The sequence below is a fragment of the Nomia melanderi genome, chromosome 10, assembly GCF_051020985.1.
Source record: "Nomia melanderi isolate GNS246 chromosome 10, iyNomMela1, whole genome shotgun sequence".
Taxonomy (NCBI): domain Eukaryota; kingdom Metazoa; phylum Arthropoda; class Insecta; order Hymenoptera; family Halictidae; genus Nomia; species Nomia melanderi.
Genome location: NC_135008.1, coordinates 14,216,204 through 14,240,514, shown reverse-complemented (window position 1 = coordinate 14,240,514; position 24,311 = coordinate 14,216,204). Strand labels below are relative to the sequence as shown.

Sequence of the window (24,311 nt, the reverse complement as noted above, 5' to 3'; positions counted from 1 at the left end):
AACTAGACAGTTAAGGATTAATATCCTTCTGTTGTGTGTGAAAATATCCTTTGAAATGAAAATATCGTCATCTTCTTAATTCCAGTCACGGAGAATCCTGATTCCCGGAGTAAATGGTGTGGAGTGGGCAACTATTTTGATTGCCGGTGCACATATTGTTCATACTCGTGTCTAGATTTTAATCAGTCGGTTTTGTGATAATTGAAGATTAAATTCTTGCGCTTCGATGAGCGTCTTGAAATTAAGAATTCAAGGTAGATTATGATTCATAGAGAATGAATTTCTTGGATAATTGAATCTCTCTTCGTGCAAATAGATTAATTATACAATAACGATATTTGCAGGTATCTATTTAACGTCTCCAATTATTTGAGGTACTATTTTATTTTATAGAAAATATTGTTTTCTCATTCTCGAATATTTTTTAGTACCAACAATTGACCTGTTCATGTTATATTAGACACATAGTACACAATAATATCAAAACACTTACTGAACTAAAAACTCGATATCTCTTTAAAAGAAAATCAATTAACAATGCCCTTCTTACTATCAATCAATCCTAATTGTCAATACAATTAAAACTTCGCACTAAAAGAACATTTTAAATACACAATGCAATCAATTAATCTTCCTTAGCTCTCAAAAAACAATATTCAATAGAAAGAAATGCCTTTAATGTTCAAAAATTTCCTCACAGGAACAATGAAACTATTTCCCTTCAAACTATCCGTATCAAATATCCAACAAAGAATCCACCTTAACATTCCTTCCAATACTCATCCAATCGTTCAAACCCCCAAAACTCCCTCAACTTCACGATCCCTGAAAAAAAAACAATTCCACGTTCGCGTTCCGCATACCTAAAACCCTCTTCGAGAAGACAAATTAGCATATCCTTGTTCAGAGAAAGTAAGAAGACCCATTAAAAGCGGCGATCGGTGACCACGATAAACAGACGGCCGCGATCTACGATTCCCCGTGGTTTACGGGAAGAGACCGCCGGCCCTTCTCCGGGGGAAAGAATATTCCTATCGCCGTCGGCGTTCGTCGATACAAGAGTAACTACCATTTCCCATCGCGGGTGCGCGCGGCCGGCGCCCGATAAAAAATGTGCAGGCTGACCAATTGCATATAACTCACCCTGCCTTTCCAGTTCTTCCTGCCTTCGCGTATATGCGCGTCTATCTATCCGCGCTTGTTCGCTCTTTCCCTTTTTTCTTTCTCCTTCTTCCGCCACGGTCCGTCTCTCTCGCCCCATCTGGCCCACCCCCGATGTGCCAGCTCCCCATCCACCCCCTGATCCTCATCCCACCGCCAGGTTCTCACGTTCTCTCTCCCTTTCGGTAGTCGGGGGTCGCTTTTCCAGCACTCCAGCGTCCATATATACACATATTCTCCGATGCGCGCGCGTACACAGCTTCGCTGGTGCTCGCACACGCACGATCCCTGCACGCGTACGTGTAACGGTACACATTGAAACACGGGTGCGTGCTTACACGTACGGGGACGGTCGCACACACGCAGCCCCACGGACGCGTTCCAGGGGTCGTGTATTCGAGTTCTTTTATTTGGCCCTGCGGGGGTAGTAGAGGGTTGAGTTGAGCGAGCGAAACGAGGGTGCGGTGGGCTGGGGGCGATGACATCGATTTTTTACCCGTTGCTAATCTCAATGTTACCTCCACCTCCGCCTCCTGCTGCCACCCTACCCCTGCCTCCTCCTCTTCTTCCTACCGTCGTTCGGCCACCTCCATCTACCCCTTTTTTCACCCCTCCGCTCTGCCGCTCCGCGTAACTCTCCCATCCTCCGACCCTCTTCGTTCACCCCTCTATTTCTATCTCCGCCGCGGCCCAACCCGCTGCTCGCCCCGCGCCATCTCTTCCTCATCCTACGGCAACCTCCAACCATCCTCCTCCTCCTCTCTCGGACCATCCGTTCTGCGGGAAAATGTGCATGTGCATCGGGCACATTCGAGAAGGAATAACCATTTTTTCGTACCGGACAACACTTGCGCCGCGTCACCTCGCCTCGCCTCGCCTCGCCTCGCCTCGCCTCGCCATGCCACGCCACGCCACGCCACGCCACGCAAATTCTCCTCGTTCTCCCCCTTTTTCCTCGTTCCTCCTTCTCCCCCTTGGTCCTCGCGCGCAGCTCATCCTACGTCTCTCTCTTCCTATCTATCTCTCTTTCTCTCACTTCATCCCGATGGTACGGTGCTCCTCCGTCCGTCTTTCTCTTTCTGCCGTTCTCTTTGTCGCGATTTTTTTCCGTTTTTTCTCCTTTTTTTTCCTTTTTTTTGAGGGGCCGTCGAAACGTGTTTTTTTCGCCCACCCTTCTACTCCGCCACCTCCCGCGACTCGGACCGGGCGAAATCGAACTGACGTGGACGCGGCAGTTTTCCATCTTTCCGCCTACCCCCTGTCCACCTCCGCCTGCCACTCCCACCCCTCCCCCCGGGAATAATGACATTTTTTTCGGTTTGAAGCCTCGGTGGCACGCCCGAGCGACGACCGCCGCCTCGATCGTACCGGGGACAACCGTGCGCGCACAGGGCTCGAGATGCGGAAAGTAGGAATTGAAGGATCACCGATGATCGTTGACGCTGCAAGCGGGTTGACATTGCGGGCGGCAGGTTCGCTTTCGCGCATTGCGTGTCGGCTCATTAACCCCTTTGCCAGTGAATGTCGTTGAACGAGGGGTCGCAGGAATTTCTCTTGCTAGACTGAGAAAAGGGGTCATCGCGTCAGTGAGAAAGTAACATTTCATTGTTATTCTTTGCTCTCGAAGGGCAGGCTTTTGACACTGGGCTCACGGAACGCGTCACTTTGACGCATATTGGGTTTCATAAACATTATTTAGTAAGTTTTTGCATCAATTTCGGTTGATGCCATTATACGAGTATTTATCTCAACTGTCTGCCTTTAAACTAACTTCCAAGACCTAAACAAATGGATAATTTTTCTAGGAACAATAGAGTAAACTGTAAACCCAGCGATAATATTGCTTGTTTGTTGCCTTGCTTTTTCGTTATTTAGTATGCGCAATGTAGCTTCTGATGTTTAAAGGATCACTTGAGTATAAAAAGCTTGTGTATATTCTTTCTATAATTCGTGACATTTGTAAAAATAAATTGAATGTAATCTCCGTGTAAAAAATATTACATTTAGAATGTTCTTGAAAATAGAGGAAACGGAGATTTTTAATTTTGTAAATCTATGGTAGTTTGCGAGGTTCAGATTAACAGAAAATTTGACGATCATCATTACATAGACAATTATGTAAAAGTTCAAGAATGTCAGACTTTAGACACATATTTTGTTTGAAATTTCTTTAGCAACGTGAGTTTAATTGCTATATATCCGTTAACGTTACTAGTAGAATATTTTACATTCGAATTTAATCATTCCATAATTTTTTTTAAGTCGATGATTTGCAAAGTATTTCCTTTTAAAAGTAATCGAACATTCAAAGTGTTTGATCTCTCGGCTCGGACGCCGGTTTTGGCGCTCTAACGGCCTCGAATCGGCGCCGGAACTCGTTAATCGACGAGTGCGCTATAAAAGACAGATAATGTATTGCGGATGAAGCGCCGGCATGCAAATAGAGTATTAATTTGTGCGCGGATAACGTTGTTAGTAAGCGTCGATGCAATTAGGCCGTTGTAGTGGCGCTTTGCGATCGACACTCCAATCGCGGAGCCGATTCCTGTAATATTGATCATCGTACATATTTGACCGTATTCGTTGCAGTTAATTATTCAAACTAATCTATCGCGATTGTGCGATAGCGGACGTGTCTATTGTTTGTTAACTGTGGCCCGACGCGTTTGCGTGTCGGGTGTTTGCGGTCCGTTAGCGTTTTCAGTAATTGAATCGACGTTGAGAAAAACGGGATACGCTTCGAACTTCTAACTGGTTGTATACCAGAATTATTCTATCAGTTTTAGTGTCTACCAGGTGCTGAGTAAAAAATAATCCATAATAAATATGACCTGTCACGAGATTTTCATTGCATTCAGTTCTCACGAAGCGATTTCAATATCAAATTTTGTGCTGAACTTTTTTAATGAAATAAAGAAGAAAATATTTAAAGAAACGCTGTTAGGTCAAAATGGCACGTTCGTCGTACAAAAATTACTGTAACAATACATTGTGTTATATATTAAAATATAATCTTATTATACAGATTGTAATACTGCTAACTAACATCTCTCTGAGATTCTAACTAAATCTCGGTCACATATCATGTCACTATAAGAATTCACCTTCAAGCCCGGCAACCGATAAAATATTTTATCAAAGCATTAATATTTTTACATTTTAATTTATTCTTTTTATTCTTATCGAAGAGTGACAACTTTCGATTTTCTTTACTGGTCTCAGCTCAGGCTTACGCGTTCCAGAGTATTCACTCGCAGAACCGCCAAGGTTCCTTTTCATTTGCATCCGCGATTCCTGTTACTTTTCCGCGAACAATGGCCGTCATTGTGAGAAAGTCACATGGCTGTGCGTGTAATCGATTCGATCGCCGCGTATTAATGACTAAACGTGCTCTCGTATATACCGGGGCATGGGCGAGCTCACGTGCCCATTTGCCGGTCGTCACGTGCGGTACAATCACCGCAACGTAACCCCGAATTTCATGACGTTTTTACGGTATCCCCGCGAATTGTTCGCGCTCAGTTTACAATTGCAAGGGCCGCCCCTCGGTGTTTCTTTTTCAATCAATCCGACCGTGTTAACTGGCCCACGCATTTAAATACGATATGGAAAGCTTTTTACGGGCCATTGAAACCCGACGCCTCGTGTAAACTACATAATGAACAACACGCTTCACTGACAGTAGCATCGCGACCAATTTGATGATTTCGCGGGCAAGGATTAGTTCAAAGCGTATCATGTTTTTCATATTCTTGGCACGTTTCCCGGATTCTCCGTTTTATTGACGTCTATTATCATTGTGTATGAAGTTTACAACCTGCTAGCCAAAAATTTATATATAAATTCAACACGGAAGATACGAAGAAGAATACAGAAGATTTATGTTTGGAAGTAATTCTTAATACAAATTTCCTGAGAAACAGAATCATATTGTTATAGAATATTATTAATTGTGCCAAGAAAGATTAATTGATCTTCTGTTTTAAAAAATGTATTTTCACAGATATCGTCTTTATTTAGAAATACTGAGTTCTAGATATCAATGGGTAATACTATTAATCATAACAGTGTCTTCTGTCAAGACATAAAAATCAGATATCCATTTCTCTACCTGCACGTTTTAAAAATGATTTTCTCATACATCAATACTTCTTAGAAAAATTATTGTTCTACTTCATACTTGATTTTTAACTGAAAAAGTCAATCTACAATCGTTCACAAAAGTGTTCGAAAATGTCGCGGAAAGAGTTTACTTTCAAATTGATGCGGCGATCGTGAATCGTTCTGAATATTAGTTTGTACATTTCTAATAAGTTCTAATTAGAGTACTTGTACTCTAGTACTCTTGTTGGCGGGAATTCGAGATTCGGTACTCGTTTCTTGATTCGGCGCGCCTCGAACCTCCTCCTCACTGTCCCCTCTCATTAATTGGACCATTCATCATGGTTGCAGACGGAGATCGCCAAGAGGCTGAACGCGATAATCGTCCAGCTACTCCCGTTCCTGGCACAAGAGGTGAGTCTTTGACTTTCTGTTTGGCACGTGTGCCGCGCAATCTCACGATCGAGAGTGACAACGACGCGATAATGATAGCATGGCTTGCAGCATCAGCAGCAGGTGGCCAATGCCGTAGAGAGGGCGAAGCAAGTCACGACGACCGAGCTAAACGCTATTATTGGGGTGAGCTTCTCTCTAAGATTGATTCTATTAACTTCCTCGGTTCTGGCAAGCGCTCGGTGCATTGATCTTGGCACAGTTTTTCATATGTCACACGAGTCGCTTGCATACCGATTTCATTCTTGAAACGTAAACTCACGATTAAAACGGATAGCCACCGATACGACTAACGGTTGCGAAACTCTTTTGCAGCAACAACAGGGTCTTCAGCAGCTATTGGTGAGTTTCCTTTTATATTAAAACCATTTGTAGGTGTAGATGGTTCTTTAATTCGAAAAAGATAAATACAGTATTCTCTTTGTATAACAATGTTTGAACTGGCTTGTTCCTAGTTCAGAAAAAAGAGTTATACTTTCTATCATCATCTAATCTTACTAGTTTTTAGATAGAACACTTCAACCACAAAAGTAATGAAAAATCATAATCAGAAAGAATACTGTATCGAAATAAACATTACCAACACAAAGTCGAGACGCACTTGAAGAGTGCTTATAGGAAACCTTGTGAGTGCCAAACATTAAACTTTCCAAGAAGAAGGGAAGAGTAGCCCAACTCTGAACGTATCACCTTTAACCCTATCAGAAACAACTTATTAAAGGATCATTGTCCTTAACACTAAAACTACCGGATAGGTCAAATTGACCTACTTCAGGATTTTCATTTTGCAACGATTTAAATTACGAAGACGTGTTTGCGAATGTTTTTAAATTAAATTTGTGCATTTATACAAAACTAGGAGACTCTTCGAATATCACGAAACGAATTGTTCTAATTTTTATCATAAACTGACAAAAGTCACTCTAATTGTTCAGTAGTTTTAGTATTAACCTTTCGCACTCGTATGTCATTCTGGGAATGACAATACAAATTTGTTATAGAACGTTGGAAATTGTTTCGAAAGTTATCATACTTTAAAAGGTGATAAAAATTCAATCTTATGATAATAACTTTTAATAATAACTGACATACATATAAAACATTTAATTCTACCGACGTAAATTACTTTAATTCATTTCCCCAAAAATAAGTACAAGTTTACATCCAACAACAGTGACAATAAATCGAGTGCAAAGAATTAAATCGTCTGTTCCACAAGAAAAAAACTAAAATCCTCGAACGTTGGCACTTACAACGTCTTCTACAAGAACTCCTTCAGCACTAGTACGAAAAGGAACGTGAAACGTGTCGATTGGCCGATGTTACAGCAACAGATTCACGCGCAGCAGCTGCCACACGGCGCGGTGGTCGGCGGTCTTCCGCCGGCCGGGCTGTTGGGGTTCGCAGGTGCGGCCGCGGCGGCCGCAGCCGCGGTGGTGCCGCCTCATCTCGCGCCGCCGCCGCATCCGGCGGCCGCGGCCGCGGTCCAAGCACAGGCGCAGGCGCTCTTGAAGCCGTCGGACCTGCAGCAGCATCGGGCGGCCGCGGAGACGCCCGAGGACCGTAAGCCGATCGCCCTCACCGACGACAGGCTCAGGCGATCCGTGTCGCCGCCGGAGAAATTCCGCAGCCGCACCCCCGACCTCGTGAGCGATCCCAAGAGGCGGAAGGAGGAGAAGCTCGGAAACGTGAGTTTAATCCTTCGTTCGCCTGTCCGCTTATCTAGCCGCTGAAGCTGTTGCTTATGAGATGCCCGGGTACATAAGATAGTTGAGACTAGATATCTATTATTTCTTGGTCGATTAAGTAATTGGATACTTGGTATATTTTATCTGAGTATCTTGCCCACATTCGTAATATTAATAATTGTTATTATTATTAAAAATAATATATTATTAAGTTATTAATAATGATGAGACATAATTTATTATTACCAATTGTTTATCATTAGTTATTTCTTAATAATTCATTATTAGTATTGATAACAGTAATAATAGATTTTCTTGTGATAAATAACAAAAGGATAAAGTAATTATTTTATATCGAACATTGATTTTTAAACGAAGGTATTAATAAGCCTAACTTTCTGTTATTAGGTTCGTCCGCTTTGACTAACTCTAGTCTCAGCTATTTCATTGAATACCCGAGTGTCCGGGTAGTTGGATGTCTCGTAAGATACTCGGGTATCTCATGGGTACCCGGATACTCGAGTATCTCATATACCCGGTTGAAGGTACTAGATCTACTCTGGGCGTATACCCGCGCTACGTATGCACCGGCCGCTTTTGTCTTTGCGCACGCGCCCGCGCGCTCGCGCTGCGCCCGCTTCGACCCACCTGTTACGCGCCATTTAAGAATCCCTCCGAGAAGAATCCCGCGCGTTAATCCTTTCGCATCGGAACTCGAAATTAATTTACGACGTGACTGGGGATCCTCGGGATGATCGGCTTTTTCGCCTTGGGATCGGTGTCTATTGGCGTTTTAAAGTGCGATGGATGTTTTGGGAAGGGGGATTGGAATTTTTGGGGGAAGATTGGTGTTCCCTTTTTTTTGGTAGGGGATTCTTGAAAGGATTTTGCGCTTCTAATAATTGAGGGGGCATTGGATACTTCAATATTATTCTCCTTTTTTCAATGTTTAACAAGGAGTGTTAGGTTTAGCGGTTACGTGATTGTAACTGATCGCGAGCAATTATAATTGGCTGTTCCAAGAGACAGTAGACGAAAAATAAACTTTTTAATAAGTGAACTGCTACAGAAAAGATTGTATCTCAGATATTAAGAATAATATTTTCTTCGAATCCTTGGATCTGAATTGGTAATATTTTAATTTCGTAATTAATTTATTGTGTGAATCGACATTAAAATAAGCTCCATACGTGCAACTAAGTTACATATTTTCGAAATATGTAAATTGATTCAAAGTGTACTTTTAATTAAAATGAAATTGACCTGGACAAACAATGGAAATTAATACAATAAGAAGGGAACAGAATTTAATGAAGGTTAAATAAAACTCGTATACTAACTAACATTCAATAAGATAGTGATTCTACAACATTTATCAAAATTGATATAAAATAATATTTTACCCTTCCTTCCAATATTAAGTCGCTCTGATAATTTTAATCGTTAATGTATGTCACACCCAAATTTATTTCCGCATTCCTGTCGTAAATTGGTCTCCTGTATTAATAATATTGTTCGGAGTTTACAAACTTCATTTTTATCGGACATCAAGCGATCAGGATATGAATAATGCACAAAAGGATGATCCCCGTTCCGGCAGACGCGTACGAATTTCCCCAAGAAGCGAATGGAGATAATAAAAGCGGCAATATGGCTCTCGTGGAAGATGGAAAGGTATCCTTGTACATCTCTGCGCAAAGTCCACTTTCGTAGGAACACATCAAACCCGCCGATGCATTTCGAAGCGTCCGCGGCCGAAGTTGAACCGAATAAAACTGGAGTCGTCGTATTACGCGACCGGTTGCAACGTATCGTCAAAATGTCCCGACCAGGAACGATCAAACTTTGAAAATATTCGGTGGTGGTCGGTCCCGAAAATCGGTACGAGCGTTCCGCGTTCTAGGAACAGAGAAATTCTTGATAAAAAGTTAAACGTGTTCGGCAAAGTACACTGAACTTCCATTCTTCAAAAGCAAACTTTGTTGCCGTTGCTATATTCTCAAAGACAATCGCAGTAACTAAGCTTTCCTTCATTGAATTTAGACGCAGTGCACAAAACTCGATACAAAATTAAGTACCTTTAACAATTTTCTTTATCAACACAATTTACTCGATATTTTTATATTATATACAGGGTGTTTCTAAATTATTGCGCACAAATGATAGGGCGTATACAATCCACTAAACTGAGTAAAAAATACTATGTAACCGAAAGTCCAATGTGACCTTTGCAGGCTAATTCAAGATCACGTTACGGTTAAATACTTCCTGCCGTGATATGCAGTATTTTATACCCTGTAACTTTTGTTTGATACATTTCTTCGTATCATTGATAATTTTCAAGGTAATTCGATGTTCTTGATGCGGCGCTTGTACGTTTTTTCTTTAAACAGAACCCATTTTTATCTCGGAAACTATTGAATTCTGGACCCACGTTTACCGAGGTTTATTTACTTAGTTTAGTGAATTGTATACGCCCTGTCATTTATACGTAATAATTTAGAAATATTCTGTATACGTACTCCCTAAAATCTAAAATATTTTATATAATAAAAAGTAATACTATCTCCGAAAATTCGGCTAATTCAGTCCTCCTTGTTACATATATCCGCTGATTCTATCGTCGACGCTCAACACCTAACTAATTGCTTTAACGCGGATCGAAACAAAAGAAACCTCCACTTCCTCAAGCAAAAAGAAAAACTTCCCGCCATCGCAACTGACAAAATCATTAAATTTAAAGGACACACTACGCCGCGCCCAGCAACAAAGGGTACCACAGTGTATTTCCGAGGGACCCGAAGCGAGCGCGACAAACGGTTTAAAGTGCATCGGTCGAGTCACTGGCCAGTAACAAAACCTGCAGTCGCACAGTTTCTTCCTTCGTCACGGCTCCGTGAAATATCCATGAAAACACGCTCCTTTGTCAGGATCGCGACGACAAAGTGCGCGACCTCGCGCGCAGCTTGGTGGAAGAGGACGATGGGGGGGCGTAATTAAAAACCGTGAAAACAGGCGAACTCCGGAGGCCGCGTCGCTTCGCTCTTGCGTGCTCCTGCTAAATTGGATTATTTTTCTGAGGCTTGTTCCCTGCCTCTCTTCCTTCAGCCGGGGGTCCCGGTGCTTTTCCCTCGACCCAGGACTGCCAACCGACGATTAAAGGACTCCTTCGCGGACGCGCGCCGCTTTCGCAGGATCCCCCTTCCTCGCCTTCCCCCTTTCCGGCCTGGTTTTCCGCCGGACTCTCGCGCCCTTTTCCGCGTCGCCGCGAAAGTGACGCGTCGCATAATACGCGTGGCGACGCGCCACCCCCTGGTCGCCGCGAAAAGAGCAACCTTTCTCCTCCCTTCGGTTGCTGCACGCCTCCGGTTCAGTACCCGTGGAAATTAAAGAGGCTTTTCCGCGGCCGGCTTGCCTCGGATTAACGGCCGACCGGATTCTTCATATTTTGACGGGCACGGAATGTAAATGGTTATTTATACTCCCCGTAACTTGGTAATTAGGGTGTTGAGCGCATTGAATGGACGATACTCTACGCGCCTCGGATAAATAAGCCGACGGTCGGGTTGCTGGCAGGATGGCGCAGCGAATTGCGCTCGTGAAGCGTCGCGTTTTGACGATTGATATTGATGGAATTCGGAGCCTTGCTTGTGCGCTGGTAGCGTGATTTTTAGTTGACTGTGAATTTTATTGGCTAGGAATTTTGTCACCTTTTCGATTGCTTTGAAGTTTTCACGGCGAGGTACTATGATAAGTGTTTCCGGGTATTAGCTGTGTCCATTACAAATGATTTCCCGACCTTTCACTAATATTGCAGTTGGCATCGTTGCAGACGAAGACGTTACGCCGAGCAAGTCACACGTTTAAATAGAAAGCACTCATTCTGGCTAACTGATATCAGTGAGTCCTCTGACTCCTAATAATGCTAGCCGCAATACTAGCGAAATAGTATGATATGGCGCTTATCATTTGTCACCTGTTGTTTGATCTTTCGATTTGTGGTATTTTATTAACGGTGTTATAACATTATCAATTTAATTAATTTTATGACCCTCAATATTTTATATTCTATGTAAAAAGAATGGAATTACTTTTCGACGAATATCATGTTTTTCACTCACATTTTTTTCAAATGAAAATTATAGCTTTTTATATCTTCTTTCTATCTCATAGGACACCTAATCTTTGAATTTTCATAACGTCTGTAGTTCTTCAAATACTGTGAGTCTATTCTTAATACAGACTCGTTTCAATCTCAGAGCGAATAACAGTAGCCTTCAGTCCCATTTAGGGGTAGAAACGTTCAAATTGTCTCCGAGTTGGTCGAGCGGATACGCGTACCTGTCGTGCTCAATTGTCGCGTCGCGCCTCGAAAGTCGCAGCCGGCAACCCCCTAATCGTAAGTCACGCTCGTGTGATTTTCCTCTCTCTTTCTTTCGGCTTCCTCCCTCTTTCTCTCGTGCGATGTCGCACCCCGTCTTTCCTGGCTCGCCCCTCGCGCGACCCGTCTTTTTCTATCTGGTCGCCGAGGGAACTAACGACGCGTCGTTTACACGGCCAATCCCACGGAGCCCAAGGGTGCATAGAAGTTTGTTTGAAGTTCAGGCACTGACCGGACTCCGTCATCAACTCCATTTACCCGCGCCGGTGTAGGAGTATAACGAATGGCCGCGATCGACCCGCTCATCCCTTGTACAGGGTGTCCAACACAATTGGAACATGCTGTATCTTTCAAGTTAAAAATAGAAGAAAATGTTAGAAGATGAAATTAATGCTAAACGTATCCGCACTTTATATGTACCTATTCCTACTGTAATCGGTCAAATAAAGCTCTTAGTAGAAGCTTTCTTAGTAAAAGCAGAAAGAAAAAGAATGACAAAAATTGAAAAACTGATTAATCAGACAAAATAGAAATTGATATAAAATTAAATGAATAGAAGAACATGAAGAATTTTGAATGAAATTTTGAAAACGTTCATGTGACCGTTATGCGGCACGTTTAGCGTTAATACATTGTTGATCGGACACGAGTTCACTTGTGATAACACTTGCATTAACTATTTCAATGTTTGGAACTCAGTGCGATATAGAATATTGAAAAAGCAACATATTCACAGTTATATAAAAGATATGCCCAAAGTTTCATTTCAACTCATTATGTATAAATAAAGTATACTGAAGTTTATTTAGATTGTTTCACTTAAATATGTAATTACGAAATAATAACCGCTGACATGGGAAGCATCTGCGTGAAATTGCTGGTCAACTATGTGTTAACGCTACGTTTACGGGCGTTTATTGTACAGTTTATTCTATATTTGACTATTATTCCTAGGGAGATTAGTGTTCGTTTGTTTAGATGTTGGAAATGATAGATTTAAAAGAGAACAATTAGAACACATATTCATATAATTGGATCAATCAAAATCGATGTAAACGTTTACTGAATAATGTTTATAACATCCAATGTGCGTAAAATTGACACATTCCGTAAACCTAGTATTACATCGCCTGGGAATTAGTGTATGCATTAATGTGGTTGAACGATGAAATTGCAACTTAATTTTTCAAAAATCATGAAATCCCATTTAAAAGAAATAGGTTCAATTTCATCTTTGATATTTCAGTCGAAAGTATCGATTGAAATTTTTTCAAATGAATTTCTACGATTTTTATAAAATTATTACAATATTGATGATGTGTCTAATAGTAGAATTTTATGGATTAAAAGTCTTTTAAATATTAAGATGCAGGATTTTAAGTAACATATGCTACATGTAGAAATCTCGGTTTAAACTGAAATGTGTGTCAAAGGTTAGTTATCTTAAATTATTTCGATAATCTCATAAGTAATAGAAACTTCGAATTATAAACGAACAGATACTATGTTAATCAATTCAATCTGTCAGTTCTTTGTCAGATGAAAATGAAATTTCCTATAGGTCCATGCTTACAAAGTCTTGCGGTTCCTTAAATAATTCTACATTATGATAAGGAAAATTAACTAAATACTAATTAAACATGACAAACGCGCGTTAGTCCGTCACCAACTAAACAAAAAAATAACTTTCTTGTTTTTCAACCTAACGAACAAATAAACCAAGTAAATCTCGCGCCACAAAGCCAGATTCCACGTCACGTACCGCGGCAATTCGTATCCTTCACAATTGTATTCAGGGGAGTGCAAGAACCTGTGAAAAACGGTGAATTTCGCGTTCAGAACGGGGACATCGGGCCAGTATGATCCGACGATACGCTTTCGTGTTTCGTTCCTTTGACACCGGTGATCCCTCTTACCTGTCTGCCGGTTCGTTCCGGTGTAGAATCGTCGCTGTCGATTGTTCGCTGATTCATTGTCTTTAGAAATGAAATTGAGTCGTCGCGGTGATGATCGAACGATCGACTATATAATAATCAAGAATTAGGCAAAAACTAATTTAATTACGTATTATTACTGATAATAATTCAAATGCACTAGTTGATTCAATAACATATTCTTTTTTATAATCTTTAATTGTCACTAATCAACACTTAAAATTTGTTTGATATTTAAATTTCAATTCATTTTGAAAATTAACATTTATGTATAATATTGTAGTAATATATATTATTAAATAATAATAAATATTATTTTTGTTGATTAGTAGTTGATTAGTTAATTATGATATATATATATATATATATATATATATTATATGATATATATATGATAGATATATGATAGATATATATATTGAGTTTAGTTTAAAATAAAATTAACATTTAAATAAATTAAATTATTTTAATTATTAACTTACTTTGGTGACTCCTGATTAATAATTATAGATCATTTTCAATCGATCAAAGGTTACATTTCAGTCATTAGTCTTAATGTCTGATCAGTTTACACTTTACTTAACTTTATGACAATTGAGTACTTTACGTCGTAAGCTTAGCCTCGCGGGTATTGGCCTGATCAATTGTCATCAAACCCGTTGGCTTGTTCACCGGAGAGCCACCCGTTGCACTGGTTTTCCGACGGAACAGTGTAGACTATCCTTTTTTATTAATGCACTATCAGGGGATCGTTACTTTTAGCTTTCTTCTAGCGGTATCGATTGCTGCTAAACGTGTAACCGATTCCTGGAACTCGCGTGACATGGCAGATTCGCTTTTGACCCTACGAAAAGGCCTTTCACCCATTTCCTGGAGAATTCACCCCACTGGGAGCCCTAATCGTTGCTCCGGTATTCAATTTAAAGACGAGAAAGGATGGTCGATTAGAGCGGCACGTGGAGCTCTGTTCTTTTCCTCCTATAAGCGTGAAGCATAGCTGAATGATATTGTAGATGTTGATTACAGAAATTAAAAGAAAAATACATGCAAATAATTCTGTTAGAGTCGAGGATAAAAGAAAAATCTAAAAGTAAATCGTACTAGGAAGAAAATACGATATCAATGAATTTTTTATTTGACACTATTTTTTAATTTATTTTATGATCCTCGAAGTTTATTTAAATGACACCATACATTTTTAACATTTTTAATTCATTATATATTATATAAAAATATATGAAAATATATAAACATGTATATATTCATCAATTTTTTTATTCGCTGAGCAACTAGTTCCATGGGACCTTTTAACTAAATTAGTATTGAATATGTTAGTAGTATTCCATTTTAACAATTTAAGGTCGAGTTTGTCCCTTCAAAGACACTGGAATCATAAATGGTTCATATAGATTACGAAATTAATTTATTTAACTTTTCCTTTTTCATTTTATAGTTTGTTGCACTTGAAACATTGTTATTTTTTAAGGAAGAAGACTAGAATAAGCTTAGTATTTCAATACACAGTGCGATTGGAGTATTAGTACCTTGTTCACACTGCTTTTTTCGTTTCTTTTGTTGATGCGTTAAATGACAAGACAACGTTTGCGTTAATAGATATTTCTACCCTCACGTCGCCCGGCGGGAAAAGTTTGAACGTTCAAACTTGGCGCGTTTGGTCCCGAGCTGAAACCTTTGTCCCAGCGGGCTATGATTTGAACGGTGTCCTCAAGACAATGGAGTGTAATTCACATATCTCTTGCATTCACGCCGCGTCACATGCTGGGAGCTTTAGTATTCGAAATTAACGTACCCAGTTTCCTGCTCAGAATTCCACTTGTACACCGTATGCCTATACCGAGCGTCGCGACGCTTCTTGCATTCGCATCCAGCCTTGCGACGCCAACTTTACAGGTGCAAACAATTTTATTAGAATTTTACTTGGTCGGCTCGTGTTTCAGTTACTTTCGTCCTATGAATCTTATTTTTCCACTTTTTTCGTAATGAAAGTAATAACTTGACTTCACCCCCTTGATATGAAGTCAGTTTTGCCACTGCGAGAAAAGGAGAACAAAAAGAAAATGCTAAAAAATGGTGAAATGTAAAATGTGAGCAAGAAACTGTAATGTTTCTTGTGTAATAATAAATTGCACTGAAATTTCCTTTCTTGTATTTATGAGAAATAATGTTAAATATTATATTTTAAACGTGAAATAAATGACTTAATTTGATATTTATTTTAGAATTAACTGGTATAATAACTGTTCTTTAATTAATTTTTCGATGAACAATGCTTTTCATACAAATTGAATTTACACTGCATTTATTTGAAACAATGTTTAATTAATTTTATTATTGGAATGAATATTTGTTTCTTAACTATTTGGTTTAAATACAAATTTTGAAAATTCAGTTCATTCTAGATCGGATGCAATAATAAAAAATGTATAAAATATTATTGTAAGAAGGAAAAGTGGTTTTCAATAGCTATCTCTCAACATTTCAAGCAGAAAGTCGATCCTTGAGCCCTGCAAAAATTTTCCTTTGATATGGAAACCCAATAAACTGCTAGGATAATGATGGTCGTGTATCGAACCACCGGCCTTAACTCGCCCATCCCCATTTTCGACCACAGGCATTTTGAGCGGGGCTACCACGCTCATCAATGAAATCACCGGTGGTCACTGGCACATGGTCGAAAGTCACGAAACCCGGTCTCCCCGACTTCTGTAACGTGCTCCACGTATCACTGACTATGATACTCTTTCCTTTTGGAAATAAATATCCTCTAAAAATCGACATGCCGTTTTTACACCGAAAAACAACCGAAAAGTGTTTACAAATAAAAATTTGTCAATTCCCAATATAACGTTATCGCTTTATTATTTTCTATGTTACGTATACGTCTTAAAAACCACGATACATTTCAAACTTCAATATTCCTTTAAAAAGAGCAAATATTCCTATTAAAATATTCATAAATTATCCAAAGCTAGAGAAACATACTAAAATTTAAACCATTACAGTAATCTTATAAAAATACCCAACTCTTGAACTATTCCCAACACATCATCCCCACAAAACAAAATCATTTCCCATGTTTTCCTAATTACAATCATTCTACCCACCCCAACGTTAAAAACCGCACAGAAAAATACCTCGCAGCCAGCCATTGCCACGTATCGTCCCAAAACAATTATCCCACCTCGTACAAGTGGAGGTGGAGTCCGATCCAATAACAATCCCCGAAAGCAAGCTCCCTCTCTTCGGGGGCAATTAATTCCTCTTTGCTGGAAAAGACCCAATTATTAAGGGCACGGTGAACGCGACCGCGACGGGTCGCAACTTTACCGAGACCCACGTAACCAGTTCCAGTTTTCGTCGCGAGCGAAATTCAAGATTTTCCACGCGCCGCTGAGGAGCCAGCTTCGCTCCCGAGACATTGGTGCGGCGGGCTGCCTTTATTCCCGTGCAAGCGCACACACGCCGCTGTACACGCGTAGTCGGCTCTTCCGGTTTCGCTAGAAAGACGGAAAGAGAGAGGAAGGGAGGCGTTATTACGAACGCGTCAAACTGTAAAACGGATCGGGAATTTTATTCCCGGCGCGGCGAGTCACGGTGAAAGACACCGTGTCACGGAGGTGGTTGCAGCGGTTAGACGGCACGGGCTAACGTAACCTAACCCCGGTTCCGTGATATCTCGACTCCGCTTCCCTTTCTCCCTCTTTCTTCCTTTCTCTCTCTCGTTCTCCCGTTCTATCTCTCTGTATTTCCATCTTTCGTCGTGCCGGTAACAGGGCGCACCGCTGCTCCTTTGATTAATGCTTTCCTGCAGGTCGAAGAAGGGGGTGGATGAGACGAGGGAAGGCGAGAGAGAGTGTGAGAGAGAGAGAGAGAGAGAGAGAGAGAGAGAGAGAGAGAGAAAGAAAGAGAGAGAGAGTGATAGAGAGGGAAGGGGAGAAGAGGCGGCGACGTAGAACTACGACTAATCCTCTCAGGGGGTGAACCGAGAAGGAAAGAGGGACTGAATAGCAGTTCCAAGAGCCAAGCGTGGACACGCGAGAACTCATTTCCGGTTATACCCTTCTCCCTTCCTACTACCCCTTCCATTCCCGTCTTGCTCCCTCTTTGGCCACCCCTTGGCTTTCTCTCCTCTTCCGTAACCCACCGCCACCAGGCTGCTAATACACGAGCGCCCACGCGGAGGAACGTTACCCACGAGAGGAACACACTTAAGCCTCGCTCATAGACTGTTGTGAATTGCATGCGACCATCCGTGACACGCTGTCTCTCGCCCCCCGCCAGCGTCGCGCTGTTTCCTCTAGCTGTGTAAAGGCCAGTCCAGACTGGAGATACCTTGTAGACTGTCTACAGGCATTGTCCATGGACAGTCTAACCACGGCAGCGGACGATGTGGATATTGGGGGTTGATGGAAAGTTGGCAGGACGGTGCAGTGGTATATCTGGTGTTGCACTTAGTTTATCTTACATTTTTTCACAGTTAATCAGTACCGTTTAGGGAAAATTCATGTGAGAAGAGATGTGGTTTCTTCTACTCTAATCAATTAGAACTACGTTCATTCAGTGGATTCACTGTTTACATATCTCTTCAATAGTAATAAAACGAATCAAATCAGGTTTTTTCTTCATTATAGTAATTTATTATACTAATACTCAAAAGGTATTATTTATTTAAAATGGCTTCAACACCAAGCATGCACCAATCCAAACAAGTTGCAGCGTATATCATTTGGAATGTACTAAGGTATCTTCTTTCTATCAACGCGTAACATGTGGATTATCTATGAACAATATCATCCGTTTACATCAAGTTAGTGTTATATATTTTCCATTACAACGGAAGATAAAATACAGGCCAAAGATTTATCAGCGGACTATTTCAAGATCTGTGTTTTGTCTCTCGCTATCCGTAAACCTACAGTCCGCCTCAGTACACGTGTCCGCATACAATTATCCCCCAGTCTGAATTGGCCTTAACGCAGGGATAAGAGCTCACAGCCCACTCACTAAATCAGAAATCTTGCGCTGTAACGCAGGACGCGGTTAAAAGCTGCCACCCGTGTATCGATTGTGGAGCTCCGTTTCACGGTAATTTCGGGGAAATGTTTCGATTAATGGATCGATCCGGAATGCGCCTCGATTTGAAGGCTGTTCGAACACCGTAGAGATGGAATTCCAGTGGGATGGCGGGGTATTAGAGGGAGAAGGACACTTTGAAGATCTAGGAACTGAAATTTTAACGTTTAACGCAATTTATGAGGCGATGTGAATGTATTTACGCTTAGTAATTAGAAAATTTAATTATCTTCAGTATATAGAAAATACATGTACAAAGTTCGATTTTAAACATAACCCAATATTATAAATCCAGCTTGTACATAAGTAATTAATCTAAACTTAATTCCATCGACGGATCGTTTCCTCTCATGTCAATCAGTTTTCAGATAACGTCGGTACAGTTCGTCTATCTTCTTACAAAAATAGTTGTACAACTATCTTCATTCACCTCCGACCTTAATTCAACTCAAATAATAGCGAACAAACATCAAACTTAACAACTAAAAGGAAACTGCAAACGATCAAAATAAATCTATTTTAGATTAGCACCACCTTTCAAAGAACACCAAAAGCATAATGAATTCAAACGCTATACGGACTTAAGTAACATCAAAGCTGCTAAGTCACGTCACGTTCAACGACCATCGTTTACAAAATGCGTCGAAAAGAAGAACACCAAAAGAGTCCTCCGCTTCTGTTACGCACACGTGTATGTATATACGCGTATATACGTATATACATACACGTGTGCGTACCGGCCTATCAGCTTCATCGAGTTCCGCGCGTCGCCATCGAGAAAGGAACGTCCGTATTACCGTATCCCCTAACGAGCGTTCAGAGTGTGTCGGGAAGTGAGGCCGATTCACGGTCCGCGGAAGGTTAACGAGCACTATATCGCCGGCAAAAACTCGATCTAAAGACGGTCGAAATACTTTGTCCCGGGGCTGACCACAAAGGTCCAACCGGACGTCTATATGTAGACGCGTAGATTCGTTTGCTCGGTAGCCCGGAGACCCGTGGCACCACGACGACGCCGACGACGACGATGAAAACGTGCTGGTGGTCATAAGAGGGAGGAAGAGGCAGAACAGACAAGGAGAGAGCAAGTGAGAGAGAAAGAGAGGGAGAAGGGGGGAGAGAGAGAAAGAGAGAGAAAGAGAGTGAGGGTGGAAGTGAAAGAGAGGAAAGAGAGCTGGGAGGAGGAGGAGGGAGTAGCAGGGGTGGTTGAATTTTTCATCTGACCACGTCGAACCAATTAAAGCGGACCGCGGTACCCACCTCCAACCCCCGACCTCTTCCACTTTTTTCGTTCTCTCTTTATTTCCGCCCCGCGTGCTGGCCTTTATCCATTCTATCTCGTTCGCTTTCCCATTTCTCTCTCTTCCTCTCCCCAGCTACACCAACCAGCTTCCCTCTTTCTCTCGCTGCAGCTCGTGACCGGCTACCCCTGCCGCCGAACTCCTCATCCTCATCCTCGACATCCGCATACTGCCTCCTCTCTTCTTCTCTCTTGGCTGCAATCCCCAACCCTCTATCGTTCCTTCCTTCTCTCTTCGTCTCCCTGCCGCCCTCTCTTTCGGTCCTCGTCCCGTTCAGCGAGCCGCTCGTTCACTCTAGCGACTCGTTGGATTTTTTCGCGTCACGAGGCGGTGTAATTTATTTGGCCGAGCTAGGTAGCCGCGGAGGTGGCCGAGGAAGGGCGACGGGATGGGACGGTCCGGAGGAATAACTGGAGGTGGCGGAGGTGAGGCGGCGGCGGAGGCAGTGCTAGCGGAGGTGGAGGTGACGCGGCTAGAATGAGAGTTCAAGGGATGGGAGGAGAGCCGAGGAGACAGGGGTGGAACGGGCTAGGTGGTTTCAGTTTATTTTGTGGGTCCTACCCACCCCACTCGTCACTGTCCAACCCCGTCGCTGTCGCACCGCCGTCGCGTACTTTTTTTTTTAGTCTTCTCTGTATCGCGCCTATCAGAAACGCATTCCTTTCGTCCGTGTCTACCGCAGTTTCGTTCTTTTCCATCCGCGTTGCTGGACTTTACTATTCGCGCTTGGACGCTGCTGGCTTCTTTCCTCTAGATAGCTGGTGTTGCTTCTTCTACATCTTTTCCCGTTTGTAGGACACGCGTCGTGCGACGTAGATATCTGGTATTCCTAGAGGAATGAAATCTGATATTAACCGTTTGAATGTCAAGCGGCGCGATCGCGCTTCTTCGTTATACTGCCTAAAAATGCCAATCTATCGTTATACTGCCTAAAAGTGCCAATCAGGTGAAGCTTATTTATTTCTTTTCCTTTTAATTATTCATTTCTATTTTTGTTATTACCCGCTTAGAACTGGAAAAATGTAATGGCCGCACTATTTAAAATTTGTTTGTTTTTTAAATAGAAAAGCGTAATTCAGTTTCCGAATTGAAACGAAAGAAGCGCAATCACGCCGCTTGGCAGTTTTCGACCGGGCTTTTGCAAAAACCCGTGGGAATCAAACGGTTAAAGTGTTCAGATGTGCAAGCAACTTTTTTGAGTTTTGGACTTTTTGTATGAACATTGAATGGTTGTAATATGATACTTCTTTTGAAAATTGTACGATTGTACAAGTTTGGGTTATTCGAAGGTAAGGTTTGGTACAAAATGTAAGGTTAAGTTCAGGAAACTGAGAAATTGTGAAAGGGTAGTAAGTAAAATATTCTTATACTTTCTTTAACTGTTCGTAACAGTTCTCGTTTCTGTAATATTTTATTGAACTCGTCGTCAAGAAGAGTAATCGAGTTCCTAATTTCATATATGTTGACCTTGAATACCAGTGTCTATAACATTGCTGTCACTTTGCTTAACACTAAAACTGTCGGGCAGTTAAATTGACTTTTCGAAATTTTTCTATGGAAACTCCGAGAGTAGATCTATTGAGACATTAATTAATTTACGAATTAGTTTGCGTATTGCTAAATAGTATATAAAAGTATATAAAATACAAAATTGTGACGACCGCAAATAAATATGCAATATTGACAGCAAAGGTATTAAAGAACTCGGGATTTTCGGTTGCTTCTGTTTCCATGTTCCTTTTTTCTTATTCTCCTCGCAGGAACTTCCCCCTCGCGAACGCCCCGCCCAGTTCACCTGTTCTACCTGCGGAGGAGGCTGCGCCTTTCAACGGGAAATTGAAAAGATCCCGCGGATCCAGTTGACTCTTTCCCTCTTGTAGCCAGGCGTCCGCGCGCGCCTCGTGATCTTTCCAAATGTTGAGCTAAGAGATTGCGGTCCGAGGCATCTCCTTTTCGCCTTGGCGTAGTGTCCTGTTTGCACGAAACTTCCCGGCACGGTTGGGAATCGTCTTGCCTGGCCGTTTGCGTCTGCTTGTTCTCAATCCAGTTTCACCGATCACCGGATATTCAACTATAGCGCTTGTTGCGACCGAATAGAATCTCAATTATAAACGAGTAACCGTTATGGTCGTCATTCACGTATAAACCAGAAAAAATTCGGTTGAACGAACACTTTGAAAAATGAACGCCTCCTAATTAACTAAGGCTACCAGCCAAGTCAAAATTATCTACTTCTAATTTCTTCTTTTTGCAATTACTGAAAAGGTAACAGAGAATTCCCTAAAAATACTCAAGAAATTGACTTAGCAATACGCAAACTGAATTATAAATCAATAGAAATTTCAACAAATATATCTTTAGCCTTTCTATAGAAAATTTCGAGAAGTCAATTTGACTCCTCGGTAGTTCTAACATTAATGTATCATAATTAAGACATTCCAATTGTTATTGCATTTCTGAGTGCGTCAACCGAACTTACAAAATGTCTAGTATTGCTTAGGTTTGCTATTAGCTTTTCAGATTGCTTATATTTGCTATTAGCATTGTTCGTTGAAAAACGATTAAAAGAGAATAGGGAAAATCAAAAAATGATTCGTTACGATTCCCAAAAAATGTCACGCTGAAAAATAGTCGATTAATTGGGAAAATTGTAGGTATCCTTTGTAAGAAATAATTTGATTAAACGTCAAGGGAAACGTATTTCTTTGTGAAACGGAGGAAACTGAAACGAATGATCTTCGAAGCGAATAGCGCGGGAAAGTACGGTTTCCGGTGATTGCGAATTCAGAAGTAAGGGAAGTAATGAGAATTCGAGAGCCGCACGATTATTCGTGGCCGCCTCGGACATACGTTTTTAACTGGTCGATCGCACCGTTCGAGCCGAATACACGATGCGTGCCCTTAATTGATTCGGCTCGAGTGTTTAATAGCGGCCTGAAAGCTGCGAGGTGATAAGATCATAATTTTCTCGTAATGTCCGTCATAGACGTCACCGGCGAGCCGGCTATTCTAAACGACGCCGTATCGATTCTGTGGCCTCCTATTCCCCTGGCATCGATTAAATAACAGTAATTCAACGAAACCTGAACGTTGCACAGCCTCGGCCGCTCTATTCTTGCTCAATTATTTCCAACGGTTTCGTGGCTATACTCGCGGCTGTAAAGAAATTGTTACGCAAAGGATCCTCCTTTATTTCCGTATGAAACAGACGGTCACCGATAATTTATACTTTTAACCTCTTATCTGTGGAATTTAGTTTGAGAGATCTCTCGTTTTGTGCGCAATAAAATCAAAAAATGACGTGTGCACTTGTTAAACGCAGGATGAATGCACCTAGGGTATATTTTAATGAAAAACCAAAACAGAACAAAGAAGAATTACATGTTTATGTGAAAAAATAAATAATTCATCGTTGAAAGAAGTAGTATTATTTCAACCTCTGAGACGACATGTATACTCGTCAAACACAGTTAATTGGTTAAAGATTCTACTTCTTTACAAATTCTTCATTCATTTGCCATTCTTTAGTCATTTTAGGCAACGATATAATTATTTGCGATATTATTGGTATATTGCTTTATAACTGTAAATCATACGAATAACGAATTCAAACTGAATTATTATTTACATTACTTTCGCGTTAACATTTGGTTATTTATTGCACAGTTTATTCTACTGTTCCTAGAAAACTTGTTATTCATTCATTCAGATGTTGGCAATCAGAAATTCCGAAATAAGCAATTAGATCCCTGGCCACATACTGTGTCAGACTCGTGACGAAAATTTTAAACTGATTTTGACAAATCTAAGTGTTATTTATATTTTTTAAATATAAAATAAATATTACTTTTCTGTTATCAATCGTTAACCTTTCAAGCAAATGTAGACATAAAATAAGTATCAAAATTATATATTTTCCAAATAAATTATTAACGATAAAATAGTTGTATCGATCATAGTTAAGGAATAAATAATAGGGCGAGTGGTTAAGGTACACAATCATATAATTGCATCCACCGAAATCGACGTTTAGGAAACATTTACCAAACAACACTAATAAAATTCAATATACGTCAAATTGACGCGTTTTTCGAACCTACTGTCAAATACTCCTTATCATCTGGAAAGGGCGTCTAATGTCTCTCATCATCTCAAATATCCATTCACAATGCGGAAAACATCGTTAAAGTAATTCTGA

At 40.9% G+C, this 24,311-nt stretch overlaps 1 protein-coding gene across 3 annotated transcripts in view; it reads left to right on the top strand.

Moving 5' to 3' along the window:
- The window catches only part of gro (TLE family member transcriptional corepressor groucho), a 146,509-nt gene that overhangs the window by 81,462 nt on the left and 40,736 nt on the right, over positions 1 to 24,311 (top strand). For 2 of the 3 annotated variants that reach the window (XM_076371201.1, XM_031980724.2), the window contains exons 6-9: positions 5,614 to 5,676; positions 5,755 to 5,841; positions 6,031 to 6,057; positions 7,044 to 7,403. In XM_076371201.1, coding sequence (XP_076227316.1) covers positions 5,614 to 5,676; positions 5,755 to 5,841; positions 6,031 to 6,057; positions 7,044 to 7,403 — 537 coding nt within the window. The remainder of the gene's footprint in view (positions 1 to 5,613; positions 5,677 to 5,754; positions 5,842 to 6,030; positions 6,058 to 7,043; positions 7,404 to 24,311) is intronic. The other variant, XM_031980725.2, reaches the window with a different exon arrangement.